Source organism: Pistacia vera, unplaced genomic scaffold (assembly GCF_008641045.1).
Source record: "Pistacia vera cultivar Batoury unplaced genomic scaffold, PisVer_v2 Contig800, whole genome shotgun sequence".
NCBI lineage: Eukaryota > Viridiplantae > Streptophyta > Magnoliopsida > Sapindales > Anacardiaceae > Pistacia > Pistacia vera.
The window spans coordinates 348,045-372,464 of record NW_022196669.1 but is presented as its reverse complement, the minus strand read 5'-3'; the positions used below and the strand labels follow the sequence as shown (position 1 = coordinate 372,464).

Below are 24,420 nucleotides of genomic sequence, written 5' to 3'. Positions count from 1 at the left end.
GTTTTAAGTGAAATGGTGCTTTTATATTAAATATAATAATGCTATATATATTCCACTAGCTCATCCTTCACACTATTACCCTCATAAAAGTTGTTTGTGTATGATTCACATTCTGATTTCAACATATTATAATCCAATTAATTTTATCAATTTCATCATGCAAACTTTGCTACATTTCTTTACAATTTAAATATCATATTATAGAAATATTCTTAATATGTGGTTTTATCTAGAGCTGGGCATTTGGGACCTGGCCCAAAAGCCCAGCCCCAAACCCGGTCCTAGGAGGCCTGGTCCCAAAATAGGACCAGGCCTAGGGAGGAGGGCCCGAGCCTGGGCCCAATTTTTTTTTGTATTTTATCCTTTTAGTCCCCTGTAAAATTACGTTAAACCCCTTATTAATTTTAAATAAGTATAAATTACAAGGGCTAAAAAAAATTTTACAAAATTTATTAAAAAAAAAAAAAGTATTTTAACTTTTTATAACCGTTGGCTGCTGCCAACGGTCACAACAGCCAACGGTTATAATTATATTATTAATTATAAGTTTTTTTTTTCATTTTCCCCCCCACAACTACACTATAAATAACCCTAAAATCTCTCATTTCTTTCATTCTCTCAATCTCTCTACTCCAAATCTCCAATCAATTTCTGATTCAATTTATATTTATAATTTATTCATATTATTTATTTATATTATTCAATTTTTTTTCTATTTTTCAATATCATCATAATTTCATATTATTATTTAATTTCTTTTCATTTTAATTATTTATTATTTTATCATAAATTTATAATGTCTTCCCCAAATGAGTTTTACGTTCCATCCACCGAAGAAATTGAAGGCTTCAATCCATTTTCACCATTTCCTCTAGAGGAAGCAGCTGCAATTCCACAACCACATTCGGTCGAGACGAGGTGTAGCCAAACACATGCAAGCTGTGAGTCAATAGGCACGGGCATAGCCCAACCCCCCCGACCATCAAAGAGGGTCGTGTCTGATGCCTGGCGATACTTCACCAAATCAAAACGGTCAAAGACAAATGGGGAGGGGGAAGAATCGTGTGGGATATGTAATTTATGTGGAACCATTATTGGCGCTGAGAATGGGACTTCGACGATGCGACGACACGTAGAGAATAAGCATCCCCAAATAAATGCATCTTCAAGCAGATCAGATAGACAAATTCAAACTCAACTTAATTTTAATCCACAATCCTTAACACTCTCAACATGGCAATACAATACACATGTTGCACGAGAGGAAATAGCAAGATATATAGTTGCTACGGACTCTCTCATTTGTTTATCTGAAAATCATTTTTTTGTTAATATGGTTAAAACTGCATTTTGTCCAGCATATACCCCTGTTAGTAGAAGTACAAGTAGAAGAGATATACTAAAACTTTATAACAAAATAAATAATAAACTTAAAAACGAATTTCAAAATTTTAGGAATATATTGATGTGAAATTTGTGATGTTTATGTTGGTTTGTGTGATGGATGAAAAACTTTATGTGTGGGCTTTTGAAATTGTATGAGTGTTTGAGGAAATTTTTGTTTGCTGGTGGATTATTAAATTCTGGTGTTTATGTTGTTTGAGGTTTGATATTCAATTTGATTTCTTCCATATACAATTGCCTGTGTTGGGTTTAAGGAATTGTACATGCTTGATTGACTTCATTATGCTTTGATCCACGAATTATGTGAATAGCTATCGCTCGTTTAACAGTCAGGAGAAGATGCCTTGGTTGCCCTTCTAGTCTTCCATTTAGACATGTTGGAAACCATGTACACCATGCTCGTCCTTCTTGGTTGGCTAATGTAGGGTGGAAAAAACCGGTTAATCGGAAGCTTGAACCGAACCGGTTTTCGGTTCAAAAAAATAATTGAACCGAATTCGGTCCAGTTTCAGTTACAAACCGATTAAATATTGGGCTGCATTTTTTGGCCCATTATGAATTATGGGTTGCTTTTTTCGGCCCAATTCGATCACACTCCACTTTGGCCCATTTTTTTTTTTTCCAATTTTTTTTTTTACTTGAATTAAAATTATGCTTTACCAAACCATCGAAGAAGAAGAAAGAAAGTTGAAGTCCAATCATGGTATTCTCTTATCGCCTCTTATCCAAATCTAAACAGAAAAGCAGTGAAAGAGAAGAAATGGAGAAGACGAAAAAGAAAAAAATACAGAAAAGTGAAAAGAGAAGAAGACGAAAAAGAAAAGAAAATTGGAGAAGGAGACAAAGAGAAAAGACGAAAAGAAAGAGAAATTGGTGAAGGAGAGGAAGAGAAGAAGACGAAAATGTGAAGAAAACTGAAAAAAGAAAGAGAAAGCAGTGAAAGGAGAAAGAAGACGAAGAAAGAGAAAAATGAAAGGAGAAAGAAGACGAAAAAAAAGTATTTGCGTGGAGAAGCAAACCCAAGAAAATGCACAGAGAAGCAGAGTGCAGTTCTGCGTACAGTGTACCCATACCAGAAAAAGTGGGGGAAAAAAGGGGATATTTTTATTTTTTTCAAAACCAGTTTCGGTTAACTGGTTTAATATTATCCTTAAACCATAACCGAACCGAAAATTTGGTTTAATTATTTTTGAAAACTGAAACCGAATCGGTTAATTTGAAAAATTGATTTTTTGGTTCGTTTTCAATCTGGTTTTTCGGTTCGGTTTTCATTTTTTTTTTTCCAGCCCTAGGCTAATGCACTTAATATACGGTTTGACGTAGGGCTGCTATATCATATGTTAGTGAGTCTACGTCTAGTTTAAGGTTAGTTCGTTCAATTTACACATCATGCTTTTCCAAAGTGATGAGTTATGTTTTGAGAGCTGTATGGATATGGCTCTATTTCACAATTATGTAATTTACTTACTATACATGGCAACTTAAAATCAACCCATCATTCATCCGTAGAAGAATTAGTTGGGACCTTTCTTCACATCTTTGCCCATAACCAAAAGACCAGAGTATGAAACGTCAAATGCGTAGATCCATTGAGACGTAAGCCACAATTTTCACTTAGTCTTGACCGTCGTGTTAAGGTTGCATACCCGCTGCTTAAAAAACCAGAGGCCTTCCCGAGAACTCAACCGATGAGCGGTGGAAATGGTTCAAGGTACAGTCTAATCACTAGGTTTCAGATGCACATGTAGTTCAGTAGCTTATTAAAATCAGACTTAGTTTTTCTCTAAAATATTTTTGTTGTTCGTGTTAGATCTGTTTGGGACCTTAGATGGAACATACATAAAGGTTCACGTGCCAGCGAATGATATACCTAGATACCCGTCAAGGAAAAGTGAAATTGCAACTAATGTCCTTGTGTATGCACACCTGACATGCAGTTTATTATCTCCTCCCTGGTGGGAAGGTTCCGCTGCAGATGATAGAGTTCTTAAGGATGCCATTACTAGGAGATGGATTAAAGGTCCCCCAAGGTAATATAACAAATAAATTGTATTTTTAATGTTAGGGTCTGCCATAATAATGCACTTAATAATTGTTATTGACTTGAAATTGTTTTTTTAGGGCAATACTATTTGTGCGATTGCTGATACTCTAATGGGGAATGGTTTTTGGCCCTTTATCGAGGACAACGATATCATTTGACTGAATGGCAACAAGGTCCACCACTAGCATCATCGAAGAATTTTTTAACATGAAACACTCTCAAGCAAGAAATTGTATTGAGTGATGTTTCGGCATCCTGAAAGCTCAATGAGGAATATTGAAGGACACATCTTACTACCCCGTCAAACTCAATGTAGAATCATTACTGCATGTTGTCTTTTGCACAATTTCATAAGGTCTGAGTTGCCCATTGACCCGGTTGAAGCAGAGCTTCAGGAAGAGGTGAACGATAAGTGCAAGAGGATGACGGAGAATTGATCAGGCACGTTGAGCCTAATGCCGCTGGATTACTTTTAGAGGCAATTGGTGGGCTGAAATGTTCAATACTTGGATGGTTGCATGGAATGAATGATGCGCTTGTTTAGTTTTATGTTGTGTTGTGACTTTTTAAATTTCTGTCTTTTCTGATTTGCCATGTATGAATTACCCAAACACAGATGCTTGTGGGTGGACTTGTACATTGACTTCCATTTTTCGTAATGTGGATGGTTGAACGTTAATTGATCCCGTTCATGTATTTTTCTTGTTGATTTACTTAAAATTATGAATATCGCGCATATCAGCAACTCAACACTGTGTATAACGAAGTTGTACCTGATTTTTTTTCCCAATATCACTAATCTGCCTTTTTTTTTTTTTTTTTTTCAACAATATGAGAGGTCAGCATTGCAGTCCCATGAGTCTGACAGGAGCATTAGCGTGCATGACAACCATTGTGCCTATGAAAAAGGCAAAAAGGCAAAGGCAAAGGCTAAGGGAAGTAAGTGGCAGTGGACTAAAAAGAGGATGCTGTGTTGGTGAGTGTCTGTTAGAGCTCAAAGAACCACTTTGGAGACTGAGTGGCGGTTCAAATGCGGTTACCTAGCTAAGGTCGAAAAGATGTGTGGGAAAGCTTCCTCATTGCGATCTGAAAGCACAACCACATATCTACTCGAGGGTGAAGAGTTGAGGAGGTAATATAATGCAATCAACGAGTACTTGAGAAAGGTACCAGCTTTGGGTAAATGATGAGGAGAAATGTGTTACATGTATCAAGGATGTCGATGATGAGTTCGGTAAGTATGCTTCTGTTGTTTATTTGTGTACATTTAAATTCTAACTTCACGTTTATATGTACTCATACAAATGCCGCATATCTTATGATGATTAACGTTTTTTGTAGAGTCATCTTTTGCAAGAGCTCTGCACACAAACCGTGGGTACACTATGATTCCTTTGTTGCCATCTACGGCAAAGATAGGACCAATGGAGCTGGTGCGGAGACAACAGCTGATGCTGTTGAGGATTTGGTAATGACACTGCTGACAACAATGATAACAGATGGACATCATGTTGATGTAGATCTCATGTTGAGGGCACACCAATGCCCCGCCAAGGATGATGGGTTGATTCTACTTGTCAGGCGACCGCTGCTAGTCAAAGCAGAGTTGCAGTCAACAGTAAAGGAGGAAAAAAGAGCTGGAAAAGCACACAGACTGGCACACCACATTGGGCAGGTTTGAGACTGCCTTGGTTGGGACCCGAGCTGAGCTTAAGGGTATTGCTGACTACTTCAAGAAGGAGACACAAGAGAAAGACCGTAATGGCAGGTGTATTCCATCATTTCTCAATTGGATGGATTCACAGTCACTAAGAGCTGACACCACCACGGAGATTTGCAAAACCATACAAATAGATATCTTGTTTGGGTTACCAATGCACGTGTAGAGAGATTTTGTGAAGATGCAGCTTGGAGCAAGTATGAGTACCGACGAACATTTTATTTCTAGTGAAGTCTTGTAATGGATTTTTTTTTTTTTTTTTTTTTTTTTTTTTTTTTTTTTTTTTGTGCACAGGTTTATTATTATGCTGACACAGTGGTTGTATTCACATAGTTGTATTTTGCCTATATTCTAACAGCATCAAGATGATGTCTTTGTTAGTTTTTGTGAAACCATGTCTATCAGTAATTAGATTGTAATGGTTTTATTTGCCGTTAGTATGGGAAGGTACGGATCACTAATATGGAATGTAAACTCTTACTTGGGTAGTGATGTATAAAAGGATGTCTACATGTCTGTGCATATGTTTTTTATCTTAGTATGGTGAATGTGGCATTTTGATTTACTTATGGAAACTGACATTTAGGTCATTAGGAAAGTATGGTCAAGGTATACTAGCATTTATAAAGTGTCAATTCTATAATTTTTGTTTTCTTTCCCTTTTAATGTGCTTGTTTTGTGGTGATGTGTAGGACATGGAGGACCACCACGTTGCCTAGTAGTGACGACAGGCACAAAGTTCGTGAACAATGTCAAGAGTGCCATACAGTTTGTACTATAAGCAATGTGAAAGGTATTACGATTGGATAGTTATGGAGTCAATTTGTTGTATGGTTGGGAATAATGCTTATTAACGTAGCTTATAATTGATTGATGTGCAGATGTAGGCGAGACCAATCATTCGGTACATAAGAAAATCAGAGATTCCTTCACCTTAAAGGGCAGCAAATGCAAAGGTACCAACCTTGCAACTTGTAAACCGACTAATGCTTTCAGTTATGAAAGATGTATGGAATTGTTTGCTAATGTAATGAATGATGAACATATGTAGGTGCCACAAATCAACGAAGGTCGAGTAGGCGATTGGCAAACGAAGGGAGGGGGATGTTGAGCAGCAGTTGTTTGACCTCACATGGGGTACAAAACTATTTTAATTTACGTGCTTCACGCCATATTTACATAATATGTTTACTCATTTGATGGACTGCATATTTAGTGATCTGCAGGAACTTGTGGAGGTTTTAAAGGAGACAACTTGCATAATTTCATCACCCTGGACTGCATGTGGTTTTTTATGTACACAGAAGAAGTGTACAAAAGGAACGTGCTGAAGTGACTTGACGAATTGAACATATGTGTTCCTTCCTATGTCCTCTGGTGAGTTTTTTGATATTGTGGCTGTAGGCATTTGTTTTATACTTACCAAACGCAGACATGGGTTGATTTCGTTACTTAGAGTTGACATTGATGATATGCATAAATTATGCTGACAGGGGTCATTGAGTTTACTTATTTTGTGCAACTTTGGTGGAGATGTACCTTGGAAATTAAAACTCGATGCATGGTGCTGCTTGATTTGCTTGGATCAGAAACAAAAGATCTGCAACCTCTGATTTGATGGTAAACTTTGATTATTTCACAATTATTTGCAAGCACATTTAGCCATGATGAAATTGTATTGTTGGAGATGTGGTACTGGAATGGGTTTCAAATTGTCCAAGCTTAATTATGCAGGTTTGTGAGGGATATTTGAATCAGGAACAATGCCCAAGTATCTAGCATTGGTTGGAAACTGCCTTTGCTAGGCCTAAGGTGATAAAACAGTATATTGTGTTGTTGATGTAATTAGTGGTTGATATGATCAATATTTCATGTATTTGTTGTGACCGATAAATGCACTCACCAGGTCCCTCACAAACGGAATCACATGGATTGCGGATATTTTGTACTGTATTATATAACCAAGTTTATGGAAGCTACCCTAGAAGATTTTCAATCAACGACAGTTCCTTACTTTGTAAGTACTACAGTCTTTTAATTGATCAAGTTGATTTATTTATTGGCTCTTCAATTATAATATATGGGTTATTGTTGTTGATTTTTATTCTCCACAGATGACGAATGATTGGTTTACACACTGAATTTACAACCTTCTGTGACAAACTGTTTGTGAAGTTGAGTAGCATAGGCTGCGTTTTATTCATTTATATATTATTATGTGTATTGTGTATAGTGTAATTAGTATTTGCGGATGTCAATTGAGTTCCCTTAAAAAAGGCGGTAATTATGTTCACTGTTGCAACGTGCAAAATTTTGTATTATTATTGGTTCACAGTTGAAGAGCATCGTTATTCAGCTTGTGTTAATTTATGGTACATTGCTTGGATTCAGCATAATTAAATGCACAGGTACTCAAAATATTTGATATGACAAATGTACCAATAATTCTCACACTTTTCACACATAGTTTGCCCCAGGATAAGTGGAAAAAGTTAACAAATTTCCTCAAATTTGGAAACTTGCTTCTAAATTCCAGCCATGGTGTAAACCAAAAAAATATAATTTTTCTTTTTGCCTTGAAAAAAAAAAAAAAGCTTCAATTGAACTAAAGAAATGAACATGTACGACTATAATTTGTGGTAATACAAAAATTAGAGTTTTAGATAGAGTTTTAAATTGGAAGATGGCAACTATATTTGTTGCAATACCAGGTCAGGTGTCGAATGTATACCCAACATAAAATGCAATAGGTTTTTTTGGAGTTTCAATAGTCTGTGTAAATTTGTCAATAAATAACTTAACAATAAATACTTGGCTAAAATATAGAAACCGTTGGGCAACGGTTCATCTTAATAATTGGATGATCCCAGTTACCATAAATTCATGTGGTTCGGTAACATACTTTAATTAAATTATCCTCTTATTATAGTGATTTCTCAACAACTCTCTTCAATGTAACAATGATTTTAGACGTCTTTTTCTTAACTCTTGTTTCTCTAGTACAAAGTTCATTATTCATATCCCTCATCCACTGCTTAATGCTATATTATAACACAATAAGGGCTCGTTTGGATCGGGTTGAAATTTTTTAACATGGGTAATATTTGTTTAATTGAGCAGATAACCATGTTTGAAATTTTTGTATAAAAACATTACTGAAAAATAAGATGACAAACAGTACTAAAAAAAGGGTAAATTGTCAGGAATAATATTACCTGAAGGGGGGCTGATATTAAAACATTACTATAGTAATCATAATTTTTGTCCAATCTTGCCCCTAAACAGTGGATTATGCGGACAAAAATATCCTTTGGTTTATTAATAATTACAAAATAGCCAATTTGCACAAATAGACGTATTTGTCCTTAGTTTTTTTATTTTCTGGACGGAACTGCCCTGCTTTTTATCATTTATTTCAGAAATGCCACGAAGATTGGTGTACCCATATTATCCTCAGATATTTGCATATTGTGACCAATATGCCCTTGAACTTCACTAAAATTACAGGATAAAAGAAAAAATAATTTCAAAATCGCACAAACAGGCACGATTTCTTTCTCTGTGCTAAAACTCGTTCGCCGCCACTGGAGTCTTCTTCTCGTCAATCTCGTTCGCTAGTTCGTCAGTCCGATCACTATTTCCAGTAAGTAGTTTGCCTTCTTTCCTTTGTATGTTGCGTGATTTATTTGGATTGCAACCCTAAACCCTAAGTTATCCATTTTCCCTCTGTCGTTGGTCCACCATCTCCACCGCAGTAACGTCGGGTCTTTGTCGCCCTTTGTTTGCTCCCGATAAAACAACTCTTTGAAAACTGTCGTTGGTCCACTAACATAGAGAGCTTTAAGGTAATTGTTTCTTGGCCATTTTTCTTTCCTCAGAGATATATGGTTGGTCAATGTAAGGGGGTTTTTCCAGTAGCTAGTGTTTTATTTGGATAGACTGATTGATGTTTATGCAATTGTCCATTCGTGTTCACTTATTGGTGTGGTTACTGCTCTGTATGTTGAAGCAGATCATATACCCTAGTTTTGCATTCTAAATATTGTCATTATTTTGGTGGTTTTTGTGGATCATGTTATTATGTGATCAATGGTATTTATTTCTAAAAATAAGGCCATATCACTTGGAATACAAACTTGGGATGTATAGTACTACTAGTTGTATATTAAACATAGTAGTGGCAGATGCATTAAACTACATACATGTATACAAAAGTATAATTTGAAAATAACTCCTAGATCTTGTGCATTAGATGATGGTTTCCAAATTTTGTTGGGTTTTTAGAGGCTTCATCATTTTAGTGGGCCAAAATTTTCAACCAGTTGTTAGCCCATCCAATTTGTTTTCCAGTCTATTAATGAACCATCAAGCTTCGTTTCTGTCTGATGAAGCCTAAAATCCAAAATACTTCCAAGTTACATTATGCTACAGTTGGCGTTACTAGTTCCTATTAAAAATTAAGGATTGGTCTTTATGTCAAGAAGGTTTAGGGCATTTATTGAATTTTTGGGTTTAAACCTTGAGATTACCTATTATATTTATAGCTTATCTTGAAATATTGAGCTTGTAGAGTGTTCAATAGGTCTAAAAGACTAATCGAGGGTAATATTGTCATGCCTTACCGATTTGATGCTGAAATTTTTATAAAGTAGTTTGAAATGGCAGTAGGGTTTAGGGTTTAATGTCGTGATTTGTTACGTTTGAGTTAGGGTTCCTTTGTTTTTTCTATTTAAGGTTTCGCTATGTGTGTGCTTTTTTATATGTGTTAGGGCTGAAATTGGTGAAATTGTGTGTATGAACTACATTTTTTGTTACTGTTATGGTTGCAATGTGATTTGTTTGGATTGCAATTTCAAACCCTAACTTCTCCATTTTTCCTCTATCGTTGGTTCAACATCTACGCTGCAACAACCTCTCCTCTTCGTCGCCATTTGTTTGCACCCAATAGCACTGCAATCGTGATTTTCGGTAAGTTCCAAGACTCCTTATGTTGTAGGAAGATTATTAAATTGGGAAGGTTGGTCTGTGTTGGTTGGGGTGTGTTTAGTATGGTGAGATGATGGTGTTAGTTGGTATAAATTTATGGGTATTCGGCATGTGAGTGTGGCTATGTTTCCAAACTGGAATAAGTTATTACTATTATTATTAGAAATGATGTTTTTAGTCGGTATAAATGTATGGGTATGATCTTCATTGAGTAGACATGCTTGTTCTACTCTATGAGATATATTTTGGCACTTACTGTTACAATATCGTGATTTTTACCGTATATATATTTCACTTATTTTACCAATTGAATTGCTAAAGAAGACAGTTTTGAGGGATTGATGTTAAATTTTTGTGATGTTTATGTTGGTTTGTGTGATGGATGAGAAATTTTTATGTGTGGGACGTTGAGAATTGTATGAGTGTTTGAGGTAAATTTTTGTTTGCTGGTGAGAGTATTAAATTCTGGTGTTTATGTTGTTTAGGGTTTGATATTAAGTTTGATTTCTTCCATATACAATTGCCTGTGTTGGGTTTAAGGACTTGTACATGCTTGATTGACTTCATTATGCTTTGATCCATGAATTATGTGAAACAGCAATGGCTCGTTTAACAGTCAGGCAAAAGATGCACTTGGTTGCCCTTCTAGTCTTCCATTTGGACATGTTGGAAACCATGTACACCATGTTCATCCTTCTTGGGTTGGCTAATGCACTTAATGTATGGAGTAGACGTATGGCTGTTATATCATATGTCAGTGAGTCTGCATCTAGGTTTAAGGTTAGGTCGTTCAATTTACACACCATGCTTTTCCAAAGTGATGAGTTATGTTTTGAGAGCTGTAGGATGAATATGGCTGTATTTCACAAATAATGTAATTTACTTACTATACATGGCAACTTAAAATCAACCTATCATTCATCCGTAGAAGAATTAGTTGGGACCTTTCTTCACATCCTTGCCCATAACCAAAAGACCAGAGTAATGAAACGTCAAATGCATAGATTCACTGAGACAGTAAGCCACAATTTTTACTTAGTCATGAACGCTGTGTTAAGGTTGCATACCCAACTGTTTAAAAAACCAGAGGTCATTCCCGAGAACTCAACCGATGAGCGATGGAAATGGTTCAAGGTACAGTCTAATAACTAGGTTTAGGATGCACATGTGTTCAGTAGCTTATTAAAATCAGACTTAGTATTTTCTCTAAAATATTTTTGTTGTTCTGTGTTAGAACTGTTTGGGAGCCTTAGATGGAACATACATAAAGGTTCACGTGCCGACTGACGATATACCTAGGTACCGGTCAAGGAAAAGTGAAATTGCAACTAATGTCCTTGGTGTATGCACACCTGACATGTAGTTTATATATGTCCTCCCTAGGTGGGAAGGTTCCACTGCATATGATAGAGCTCCTAGAGATGCCATTACTAGGAGAAATGGATTAAAGGTCCCCCAAGGTAATATAACAAAATAAATTGTATTTTTAATGTTAGGGTCTGTCATAATAATGCACTTAGTAATTGTTATTGACTTGAAATTGTTTATTTTAGAGTAATACTATTTGGGCGATGTTGGATACACTAATGGGGAAGGGTTTTTGGCCCCTTATCGAGGACAACGATATCATTTGAGTGAATGGCGACAAGGTCACCAATCGGCATCACTACAAGAATTTTTTAACGTGAAACACTCTCAAGCAAGAAATTGTATTGAGCGATGTTTCGGTATCCTGAAAGCTCGATGGGGAATATTGAAGGACACATCTTACTACCTTGTCAAAACTCAATGTAGAATCATCACTGCATGTTGTCTTTTGCACAATTTCATAAGGTCTGAGTTGCCCATTGACCCGGTTGAAGTGGAGCTTCAGGAAGAGGTGAACGATGAAGGGCAAGAGGATGACGATGAAGAATTGATCAAGCACGTTGAGCCTAGTGTCGCGTGGACTGCATTTAGAGACAATTTGGCAGCTGAAATGTTCAATACTTGGATGGCTGCGTGGAATGAATGATTGTGCTTGTGTTTAGTTTATGTGTAGTGTTGTGACTTTTTAAATTTCTGTCTTTTTTGATTTGCCATGTATGAATGAACCCAAACATAGATGCTTTGTTAGTGGACTTGTACATTGACTTACATTTGTCGTAATGTGGATGGTTGAATGTTAATTGATCCCATTCATGTATTATTCATGTTGATTTACTTAAAATTATGAATATCGTGCATATCAGTAGCTCGGACACTGTGTATAAACGAAGTTGTAACCTGATTTTTTTTTCTCAATATCACTAATCTGCCTTTTTTTTTTTTTTTTTGTTTCAACAATATGGAAAGGTCAGCATCGCGGTCCCATGAGTCCGACAAGAGCATTAGCATGCATGACAACCTTGTGCCTATGAAAAAGGGCAGAAAGAGAAAGGTAAAGGCTAAGGGAAGTAAGCGGCAGTGGACAAAAAAGGAGGACGTTGTGTTGGTGGAGTGTCTGCTGGAGCTCAAAGAGCAACCACATTGGAGAATTGAGCGGGGATTCAAATGCGGTTACCTAACTGAGGTCGAAAAGATGATGTAGGAAAAGCTTCCTCATTACGGTCTGAAAGCACAACCACATATCGACTTGGGGGTGAAGATGTTGAGGAGGCAATATAATGCAATCAACGAGATGTTTGAGAAAGGTAGCGACTTCGCGTGCAATGATAAGGAGAAATGTATTACATGTACCAAGGATGTCTTTGATGAATGGGTCCGGGTAAGTATGCTTTTGTTGTTTATTTGTGTACATTTTAAATTCTGAACTTCAGGTTTATATGTATTCATACAAATGTCACATATCTTATGATGATTAACGTTTTTTGTAGAGTCATCCTTTTGCAAGAGCACTGCGACACAAACCGTGGATGCACTATGATTCCTTTGTCGCCATCTACGGCAAAGACAGGGCCAATGGAGCTGGTGCAGAGACAGCAACTGATGTTGTTGAGGATTTGGATAATGACAATGTTGACAACAATGATGAACAGATGGACATAGATGTCGATGTAGATCTCGATGTCGAGAGTGCCCCGCCAAAGGATGATGTGGTTGATTCTACTTGTCAGGCGGCTGTTGCTAGTCAAAGCAGAGTTGCGGTAAGTAGTAAGAGGAGGAAAAAAGAGGTTGGAAAAGCAACAAACTGGCACGCCACATTGGGCAGGTTTAAGACTGCCTTGGCTGGGACCTAAGCTGAGCTAAAGGGTATTGCTGACTACTTCAAGAATGAGACACAAGGGAAAAACCGTAAAGGGCAGGTGTATTCCATCATTTCTCAATTGGATGGATTCACAGTCATTGAGATACTGACAGCCACCACGGAGATTTGCAAGGAACCTCACAAGATAGATATCTTGTTTGGGTTACCAATGCACGTGCAAAGAGATTTTGTGAAGATGCAGCTTGGAGCAAGTAATGAGTACCAACCAACATTTGATTTCTAGTGAAGTCTTGTAATGGGTTTTATTTTTGTGTACAGGGTTATTAGTATGCTGACACAGTGGTTGTATTCCCGTAGTTGTATTTTGTCTATATTCTAACATCATACAAGATGATCTCTTTTGTTATGTTTTTGTGAAAACCATGTCTGTCTAGTAATTAGATGGTAATGGTCTATGTTTGCAGTTAGTACGGGAAGGTACAGATCACTAATATGGAATGTTAAAAACTCTTAACTTTGGTAGTGATGTATAAAAGGATGTTTACATGTCTGTGCTTTTAATGTTTGTTATCTTAGTATGGTGAATGTGACATTTTGACTTACTTATAGAAACTGACATTTAGATCACCAGGAAAGTATGGTCAAGGTATACTAGCATTTATAAAGTGTCAGTTCTATAATTTTTGTTTTCTTTCCCTTTTTGATGTGCAGGAATGATGGGAGGACCACCACGTTGCCCAGTGGTGACGACAGAAAGCACAAAAGTTCGTGAACAATCTCAAGAGAGCCACACAGTTTATACAGATAACAATGTGAAAGGTATTACGATTGGATAGTTATGGAGTCAATTTATTGTATGGTTGGGAATAATGCTTATTAACGTAGCTCATAATTGATTGATGTGCACATGTAGGCGGGACCAGTCATTCGGTACATAAAGAAAATCAGGAGATTCCTTCAGCCTTAAAGGGCAGCAAATGCAAAGGTACCAACCTTGCAACTCGTAAACCGACTAATGCTTTCAGTTATGAAAGATGTATGGAATTGTTTGCTAATGTAAATGAATGATGAACATATGTAGGTGCCACAAATCAACGAAGGTCAAGTAGGCGATTGGCAACAGAAGGGGAGGGGGGATGTTGAGCAGCAGTATGTTTGATCTCCACATGGGGTACAAAACTGTATTACAATTTACATGCTTCACGCCATATTTACATAATATGTTTATCTTATATGATGGACTGCATATTTAGTGATCTATAGGAACTTGTGGAGGAGTTTTAAAGGAGACAACTTGCACAATTTCATCACCCTGGACTGCATGTGGTTTTTTATGTACACCGAAGAAGTGAACAAAAGGAAAGTGCTAAAGTGGATTGAGGAATTGAACATATTCTCAAGGAAATATGTGTTCATTCCTGTGGTCTTCTGGTGAGTTTTTTCATATTATGGCTGTAGGCATTTGTTTTATACTTACCAAACGCGGACATGGGTTGATTTCAGTTGCTTAAGAGTTGACATTGATAATATGCATAAATTATGCTGACAGGGGTCATTGGAGTTTACTTATTTTGTGCAACTTTGGTGGAGATGTGAACTTGGAAATTAAAACTCGATGCATGGTGCTGCTTGATTCGCTTGGATCAGAAAACGGAAAGACGCTGCAACCTCTGATTCGATGGTAAACTTTGATTATTTCACAATTATTTACAAGCACATGATGAAATTGTATTGTTGGAGATGTGATACTGGAATGGGTTTCAAATTGTCCAAGCTTAATTATGCAGGTTTGTGAGGGATATTTATGAATTAAGAACAATGCCCAAGCATCCAGCATTGGTTGAGAAACTGCCTTTGCTAGTGCCTAAGGTGATAAAACAATATATTGTGTTGGTTGATGGTAATTAGTGGTTGATATGTTCAGTATTTCATGTATTTGTTGTGATCGATAAATGCACTCACCAGGTCCCTTAACAACGGAACCACATGGATTGCAGATATTTCGTACTGTATTATATAACAGGATTGCAGATAAATGCGCTCATGTGTGCATGAAATTGTATTTTTGGAGATGTGATACTGGAATGGGTTTCAAATTGTCCAAGCTTAATTATACAGGTTTGTGAGGGATATTTATGAATCAGGAACAATGCCCAAGCATCCAGCATTGGTTGAGAAACTACCTTTGCTAGTGCCTAAGGTGATAAAACAGTATATTGTGTTGGTTGATGGTAATTAGTGTTGATATGTTCAGTATTTCATGTATTTGTTGTGACCGATAAATGCACTCACCAGGTCCCTCAACAACTGAACCACATGGATTGCGGATATTTCATACTGTATTATATAACCAAGTTTGTGGAAGCTGCCCCAAAAGATTTTTCAAGTAACCAAGTTTGTGGTTGTTATTATTGGTTTACAAGTTTAAAGAGCATCGTTATTCAGCTTGTAGTTAATTTATTGGTACATTGTTTGGATTCAGCATAATTTAAATGCACAGATACTCCAAAATATGTGATATGACAAATGTACCAATAATTCTAACACTTTTCACACATAGATTTGCCCAGGATAAGTGGAAAAAGTTAACAAATTTCCTCAAATTTGGAAACTTGCTTCTAAATTCCAGCCATGGTGTAAACCAAAAAAATATAATTTTTCTTTTTGCCTTTAAAAAAAAAAAGGTTTCAATTGAACTAAAGTAGAAATGAACATGTACGAACTATAATTTGTGATAATACAAAAATCAGAGTTTTAGATAAAGTTTTAAATTGGGAGATGGCACCTATATTTGTTGCAATACCAGGGTTAGGTGTTGAATGTATACCCAACAGAAAATACAATAGGTTTTTTTCAAAGTTTCAATAGTCTGTATAAATTTGTCAGTAAATAACTTAACAATAAAATACTTGGCTAAAATATAAGAAAAAGAATTTTGTTAATTGATCATTTCTTTTATTAACCAAACAAGTTAATTATTTATACCCAGTAATCATCTAAAGGGCATTTTAATAACATGTAATCAAGACATATGTTGTTACAGTCAACCAAACAGATTAATTAGTAATATAAGTAATCATCCCAAGGGCATTCTAGGAAAAGGGTATTTAAGGACATATGTTATTACTGTCAACCAAACACATTAATTATTAATATATCTCAATTGAACCAAGCACAATAATAATTTAAACCCGGTAATCTACAATGTAATATTTCTTTCCAGTAATCTTATTACTAAGATAAAAAAACATTATATGATCCAAACGCCCCCTAAATCATAAAAACTAGTAACAAATAATAGTATAAGTAATATTAGGCGCACAACTCAATCTCACAACCCCTCTTACAACCTCAATGTGGTGATTGAGTTGGCAACTGTCACATCATCCCCCGCCACATCCAAAGCTCTAAATGACTCTCACTAGACACGAATGGTCATTTCCTAAGGACGAACGATCGTTCCTTCATAAGGAATGACCACTTCTTGTGGAGGAACAATTATTCCTTCATAATGAATGACTATTTCTTATAAAGGAACGACCATTTCTTATGAAGGAACGATCATTTCTTATGAAGAAACGGTTATTCCTTCATAAGAAACAATCATTCCTTATAAAGGAATGGTCGTTCATGATTAACCAAAGTCTTCAGTTGACGTGGTAGTACCAACTCTACTGTCACATTAAGGTTATAAAAGAAGATTGTGAGATTAAGTTGCAAACATAGTAATTTTGTAATACCATTTATATTAATAATAAAACTATATTTATAACTTTTTCATACAACCCTAATGCGGCAGCTCGTGATTAGTCACCTCGCATTTAGGCAAACAGGATCCATTGCAAATTGACCAATCACAAACTGTCATATCAAGATTATATAAAAAAGTTGTAAGTGCAATGGTGCTCTTATATTTAATATAATAATGCTATACATATTCCACTAACTCATCCTTCACACTATTACCCTCATAAAAGTTGTTTGTGTATGATTCACATTCTGATTTCAACATATTATAATCCATTTAATTTTATCAATTTCATCATGCAAACTTTGCTACATTTCTTTACAATTTAAATATCATATTATAGAAATGTTCTTAATATGTGGTTTTATCACTTCTTATATTTCTCTTTTCATAATATTATCAATTTTGTTATAATTATATTCTTTTTATCAATTATTTTCTCACATTTCAAAATATCATAAAAAATCCACCGTTTTATTAACATTCGTCCAAAATTTGTAAATTCAATAGCTGAATCACTAAACTTTATTTTTTGGGATATTATCAATTTAGGTACAACTTTTTCATAGAATGCTATAAAACAAATAAAAGTTATAATTTATTCGATTTAGAGACATTAAAATAATAACTTTGTTCAATTTAGAGACACTTGACTATAGCAACAGCCTGACGTTACCTTGATCTGGTCTCAAGGAAAGCCAACAACTGTTCCTTCTTATTTTTTTTAAGTTTTATTTAAATTGGTATTATTCCTAATTTTTATCAAGTATAAAAAAGTGACTTATCTATATATTTTTTACTATAAAAATGTTAATTATAACTTCATAAGAGTGATTTTAGATTAATTTCTAAAACATCAAAGGAATGATTAAATTATAAATTTTATAACTGTCACAAATTTATTAATTATGTCTTTAATAATGATATATCGTGGTTATTGAACTATAGATGAAAAAGGTGAAAATACACATTCAATTACTTTTTATAAGGAAAATAAACTTTAAGTATTTTTTTTTTATATTTTAATTTTAATTTTGTTTTTGTTTGTGTGGTTAATTGATCCTTTTCTACTTATATTTTTAAAAGTATTATATATCTCTAAAATTATCTATTGTTTCTTTATTAGATAATACTAGAAATGCGCATAATCCGTACAACGTGACTTCCTCTTTGGTCTAGATTAAAAGGGGAAGAATCTAGTATGTCTGGAAATAGAGCTGGGCAAGGGATCAGTCCCTTGCGGGCCTAGGCCTGGGTCCGTTTGGGACTGGTCCCAAATGGGACCAGTCACTCATGGGCCTGGGACTGGTCCCAGGCCCATGAGAAAAACCAGGACCCAGACCAAGCCTAAGGCCTGGTCGGGACTGATCCCATGGGCCTTAGACAATTTTATTTTACCCCCTCAATTTTTTTATATTTTGGGGGTAAAACGAAATTTTATAGGGGGTTTTTAGTATTTTTTAGGAGTAAATTTTATAAATTTTTTAGACCTGGAAGATTTTTTTTTTATAAAATTTTATTTTAGCCCTCGTAATTTATATCTATTTAAAATTAACAGGAGGTTTTATGTAATTTGGCAGGGACTACATTGAAAAAATACAAATTTTTTTGGGCCCAGGCCCCGGGCCTTGGAGGAGGGCCCAGTGGAGGGCCCGGGCCCTCCTCCTTAGGTCTGGTCCCGTTTTGGGACCAGGCCTCCTAGGTCCGGTTCTCTCAAGGACCGGTCCTAGGACCGGGTTTTAGAGTTGGGCCTTTGGGCCTGGTCCCAAATGCCCAACTCTATCTGGAAATAAAAATTTTCATATGATGTAAAATGCCATAACATCATAAAATTTCTCAATTTATATTTTTAAAATTTCGTAGAAGTTGATCTTAGGTTTTACCGTTTTAGTGAAGGACCAAAAAATCATTTAAACTTTTGGGTTTTTAATTTGCGCTAAAAATAAATGATATTTAATAAACAAATACATACACTTTAATACTATTGCAAAAACAATTGACAACGTTCCTTATAAAAACTTTTAGGCAGAGTGCTTTTGTTTTCTTGTTGCTATTCTTTCAAGTATGGGCAAACTAGTTTTGCTCCTTTCTCCCCTTCAGTTTATAATTTTACTTGCTTTAAAAGCAAATGCTGCATCCGTGACCCAAAGGACTAGACCTAAAAGTGCTCTAACCTAATGCACACTTTCATATGCATACACAAGTGCTTCCTTACATCCTGAATGGCACGTTATTTCACTCACAAATTCAGGGTGTTCAAAAGAATCGAAACCAACAAATACCTTGAGTTTAGTTCCGATTCCTATCCAAAACCAATCATCAATAGATAAGTTCTAATTTAAAATTTTTGAAACCGTTACTGTGCGGTTCCAATTCCGGTTCCTATACTTATGAACCAGAATCAGAACCGAGATTAATATAAAATAAAATTAAATATTAGAAGGTTAATAAAAACTTTTATAGAAAAAATAATATGAATACGTTTATATTTATATTTATATTTCATAATATTTAAAGTAAGTTAATTTTAATTTTTAAGAATCTTCCTTTACAAAGTAATGAAACTTGTAATTTTGAATTTATAATTTGTAATTTCTTAATATTTCATAATATTTAACAAGTGCACAAGAGAAAAGGGGGTTTTGTAAGTTTTTAAGAGTTTTTTACCATTGTACAAACTTTTGGGGGGTCATTGTACTTTTACAAGATATCCAGAACCAAACCATTATTACAAGTTTTGGTTCTAGTTACCTAGAAACCAGAACCATCAATTCCAATTCTAGTTTCAAATTTCAAAGAACCGTCGATTCTGATACTAGAACGAACACCCCTGTCACAAATCAAAGAAGGGGTGAGTTTATAAGTTTTTAAGAGTTTTTTTGCCACAGGATACTCAGAATCGAAACCGTTGTTACAGGTTCTGGTTCTAGTTACTTAGGAACCAAAACCGTCAGTTTCAATTCTGGTTCCAAATTTCAANAATTTTTGGGTTTTTAATTTGCGCTAAAAATAAATGATATTTAATAAACAAATACATACACCTTAATACTGTTGCAAAAACAATTGACAACATTCCTTATAAAAAATTTTAGGCAGAGTGCTTTTGTTTTCTTGTTGCTATTATTTCAAGTATGGGCAAACTAGTTTTGCTCCTTTCTCCCCTTCAGTTTATAATTTTACTTGTTTTAAAAGCAAATGCTGCATCCATGACCCAAAGAACTAGACCTAAAAGTGCTCTAACCTAATGCACACTTTCATATGCATTCACAAGTGCTTCCTTACCTCCTGAATGGCACTTTATTTCACTCACAAATTAAAGGTGTTCAAAAGAACCTGAATCGATAGATACCCTAGATTTAATTCTGATTCCTACCTAAAACCAATCGTCAATGATAAATTCCAGTTTCAAAGTTTTGAAACCGTTACCGTACAATTCCAATAGTTAAAAACCAAAACCGAAACCGAGATTAATATAAAATAAAATTAAATATTAATGAGTTAATAAAAACTTTCGTAAAAAAAAGTAATATGAATACATTTATATTTATATTTATGTTTTATAATATTTAAAATAAATTAGTTTAACTTTTAAAAATTTACCTTTACAAAGTAATAAAATTTGTAATTTGTAATTTATAATTTATAATTTTATTTTTTTTAACAAGTGTCAAAGAGAGGGAGTGTTTTGTAAGTTTTTAAGAGTTTTTTTGCCATTGTACAAACTTTTGGTGGATCATTATGTAATTTTACAAGGTACCTAGAACCTGTAACAACACCGCCGAAACCATTGTTATAGGTTTTGGTTCTAGTTATCTAAGAACCAGAACCGTCAGTTCCAATTCTAGTTCCAAATTTCAAGAAACTATCAGTTCCGATACCCGGAACCGAACACCCCTGTCACAAATCACTTATCTGATGACCAAACAATGGTCAATCCAGCAATTGATCAGATCCAGATCACAATAAGAGGTTGAATTTATCTAACCCAGACCACAATGATAAAAAGTGAACGGCCAGACTATGTTAATGCCCACCCAGAAACAGATTGTTTCCTCAACCAGCACAAGAAACCAAGCTTAAAAGGGCAACAGCATTGTTGAATGTATGGGATTTCCTCGAACGCCTCAAGTAAGAGATAAATTCGGAGCTTATACCCATACAAACAACATGAAACTGACTGTAATACTCTTACCAGCAGTTATTTAGTGTTTTACCAAGCAGCCGTGACCTGCAGTAAGCAAACAGTTGAATGCGATGTCATTCGCAACATATGAACAACAGAAATTTAAAAATTTACCCTGCCAGGATATGTAACAACCAATAACTGGCACAAACTTGTGCCAAAGGCAACATAATAATTCCAGTACTTCAAATATTTCAAACTGTGAAAACAAACATGCGTCCTTAATTCAAAATTAACAGCAACCTATAAGATTAAACTTAAGGATAGACGACCAAACAGCTTAGTAATCCCCTCCGCTTCTATTAAAACCTCCTTCACCACGGAAATCGTTATTAAAGGATCGAGGGCCACTAGGCCTCTCATTGGCAAAACTAACACGAATGTTTCTCCCATTTAGCTCCTGAAATTGCATGGAACATAAGTCAACATATAATTTTATTTTGGGATTTGATCAACATGCTCTAAGCATTATTTATTATCTGACCTGGCCATCCATAGCTGACATTGCCGAGCTGGCAGAGTCATCACTGGTGAAGTTAACAAACCCAAATCCTCTTGATCTCCCAGTGTCTCTGTCGGTTATAACTCTTGCTGTGCACCAAAACCACCACTCAGAATAAGCACATGTACCATATCAAATGCCACAGACATTTAGTAAAATGTGCAACGAAACAACAATAAACAACCCTATATTATACAACCCACACAAACAAATAGAAAGAGAAATGATAAAGCAATCCTGAAACATCCAACTGACAATCATCATAGTTCCAACTTAAAATATATATTTACATATATGCAGCTTTATTCCTTTGAACTCACAAGGCTTCATGCCAAAGACTATTGTGGATGAAGTACATATGAGGTCCACATGAGAGTAGCTAAAAAATAGCCCTATTCAAAGTTATTGGCATTGTACAGTCATACATAACTTTGCATAAGCTGTTAAAATTATCCAAATCATCTAGTAGACTGCACTTAGGTTCATATTTAAAAAGAACAATGACCACCATTAAAACTCATGGTATTTTAATAACAGATCAACGATGCTCCAACAAAATTGAGTTTCAAAAGATTCAATAAAAAAAGATTCAATTAGAGCCAATTATTGACATAAATGACAAAGGAAAACAAGCTAAAAACAAAGTCTATAATGATTGTTTATGCTTCAAAGGAAAAGACCAACTTGATATCAAGCTAATACAAAATAACCATTAATGCAGATTAAAACTCACCTTCAACCACTTCACCAAAGCCAGAAAATGCTTCCTTAAGTGACACGTCATCCGTCCCATAGGAAAGTCCTGAAAGCCATAGTTGACAGAGTCAAAAGAAAAACATAAATAATACATCCATATCAGCTATAATATTTAGAAACTTCTATCAAATACCTCCAATAAATAGCTTAGATGTTGACATGCTGCGGATAGAGTTGAGCATAGATGGCAATGAAGCTTGCCCATTTTGCCTAACAAGCATACCAAGTCTGCTACTGAATGCCATCTTATCTATTCAATGTCATTGTGTTCCCCACCATCACAAAACAAAAGCAAAAACAAAATGCAAAGTCATTAAAATATTGCTGCTTTGATAATCCTCAAAAGCAAATCATATAAATTCATCCAACTCACATACACAATTACAAAGCAACATCCTATACTTAAATTGGAGTATGAATCATTCTTCAAAACTGTCAACCAGTTCACAATCAGCAATCAGAAAAAGGAGACGATCTATTCTAAAACTGGCCAGTATCATCAAACCCACGGTTTAAAAAGCTTATACACACTCAGAAATTAAAGAATAAAGATATCCACTGGAATCTTAACTTCCCTGAAGAAATCGAACTGCAACATGTTATTTTGTCCGAAAATGTATTTTAAAGTAGTTAATCCAGTCAACCGGTACAAACAATTATCAAATCAATTTCATGCCAGTAATGTTTATCACAAAAAGTTAAAAAACAGCCTTTAACAAAGCCTTAAGTGAGAAAATAACTGCATGCTCTAGTAGTCACAAAAAACAGATAAAACGTTAAATCTCAAATTTCTAAATCAAACCCTCCATCCAAATTTCATAAAAGAAAAATTTGAGTTTAACCCATCTTCCAAACTTTTTTTTTTTTAAATTTGCAAAAACCATCCTTACTCCGCTAAAAAATCTTAGTCAAAACACAGAACCATTACTAAAAGCACACACAAAAATCACAAGATTAGACTTTCTTTATAATTTTATGATTCTAAAAAATTTCTGAAACATGCTACCACAAAGATTAATCAGTAATCAGTCGCCAAAAACCCAGATCTAGGTAAAACAAATTGAGAGAATAGAGAACAAAATAAGAAACAAAACCCAAAAACCCCAACCAAAAAAAAAAAGAAAAAAGAAAAAAGAAAAAAGAAATACAAAAACCTATTAACAAATACAACTTATTTCTCAGGTTATTCCGTTTATTTTGATACTATAAATAGTACCAGAAATTAAAAGTAACGCTATAACCAGATACGACCAAAAAACAAGCAAAAAAATACTAACGACTAAAGCGAATCAACAAACATAAGAATCCTAGACACCCGCCAAAGAAAAAAAAGATAAATCAATAGGATAGAGCTTCGAAAGTGAAACAAAAGTGAAGCGGAAACTTGTATTAACATGAAAAAAAAAAAAAAAAGATAGAGGGCTTAGATGAAAAGAAGAGTATACCTCTTGTTGGGAAGGAGAACTGCAAACAAGGAGCTTATGAGAGAAGCGTTGAGAAACAAAAGGAAGCGGCGAGGGTTTAAGGCCTTTTATAATGCTATCAGTCGCTCACAAAATATCTGAGGCGGCTAGGGTTTAAGGCCTTTTATAATGCTATCACTCGCTCACAAAATAACTTAGGGTTTTAACTAGGAAAAGATCCTTGCGGAGAATTTTGAAACTACCCTTACTTTTTGCTATAATCAACTTATGGCACTTTTGTGGGAAATAGTCAAAACCACCCCTAAGCCTAATTTTCATCCAATTCTATTAACTAACAAGTTAGAAATTTCAAAAAATTACTGTTTTGTCCTTACTTTCATTATATTTGAAATTATTTTTGCTATTTCCAAGATTCAAACCCAACACTTCTAAGTATCTTATTCAAAACTCTAACCAAAGTATATAT

At 35.0% G+C, this 24,420-nt stretch overlaps 2 protein-coding genes across 3 annotated transcripts; one reads left to right on the top strand and one right to left on the bottom strand.

Moving 5' to 3' along the window:
* Positions 1 to 12,504: 12,504 nt before the first annotated feature.
* On the top strand, positions 12,505 to 14,099 carry LOC116117259. 2 transcript variants are annotated; one of them, XR_004125930.1, is made up of 3 exons: positions 12,505 to 12,900; positions 13,010 to 13,592; positions 14,053 to 14,099. XR_004125930.1 is itself a non-coding variant. In XM_031403295.1 (2 exons), the coding sequence occupies exons 1-2, from the start codon at positions 12,781 to 12,783 to the stop codon at positions 13,370 to 13,372; spliced, it is 483 nt and encodes a 160-aa protein (XP_031259155.1). In that variant the 5' UTR covers positions 12,505 to 12,780; the 3' UTR covers positions 13,373 to 13,826. The 2 variants fall into 2 exon arrangements, 1 of the variants encoding a protein (XP_031259155.1); XM_031403295.1 differs by lacking the exon at positions 14,053 to 14,099 and having other exon boundaries at positions 13,010 to 13,826.
* Positions 14,100 to 21,365: 7,266 nt separating this feature from the next.
* Positions 21,366 to 24,134, bottom strand: LOC116117246 (glycine-rich RNA-binding protein 2, mitochondrial-like). The gene is made up of 5 exons (XM_031403282.1): positions 23,976 to 24,134; positions 22,664 to 22,780; positions 22,508 to 22,576; positions 21,757 to 21,863; positions 21,366 to 21,672 (listed from the first exon to the last, which is right to left on the bottom strand). Exons 2-5 carry the CDS (start codon positions 22,773 to 22,775, stop codon positions 21,553 to 21,555), a joined length of 408 nt encoding a protein of 135 aa, XP_031259142.1. The 5' UTR covers positions 22,776 to 22,780; positions 23,976 to 24,134; the 3' UTR covers positions 21,366 to 21,552.
* Positions 24,135 to 24,420: the final 286 nt, after the last annotated feature.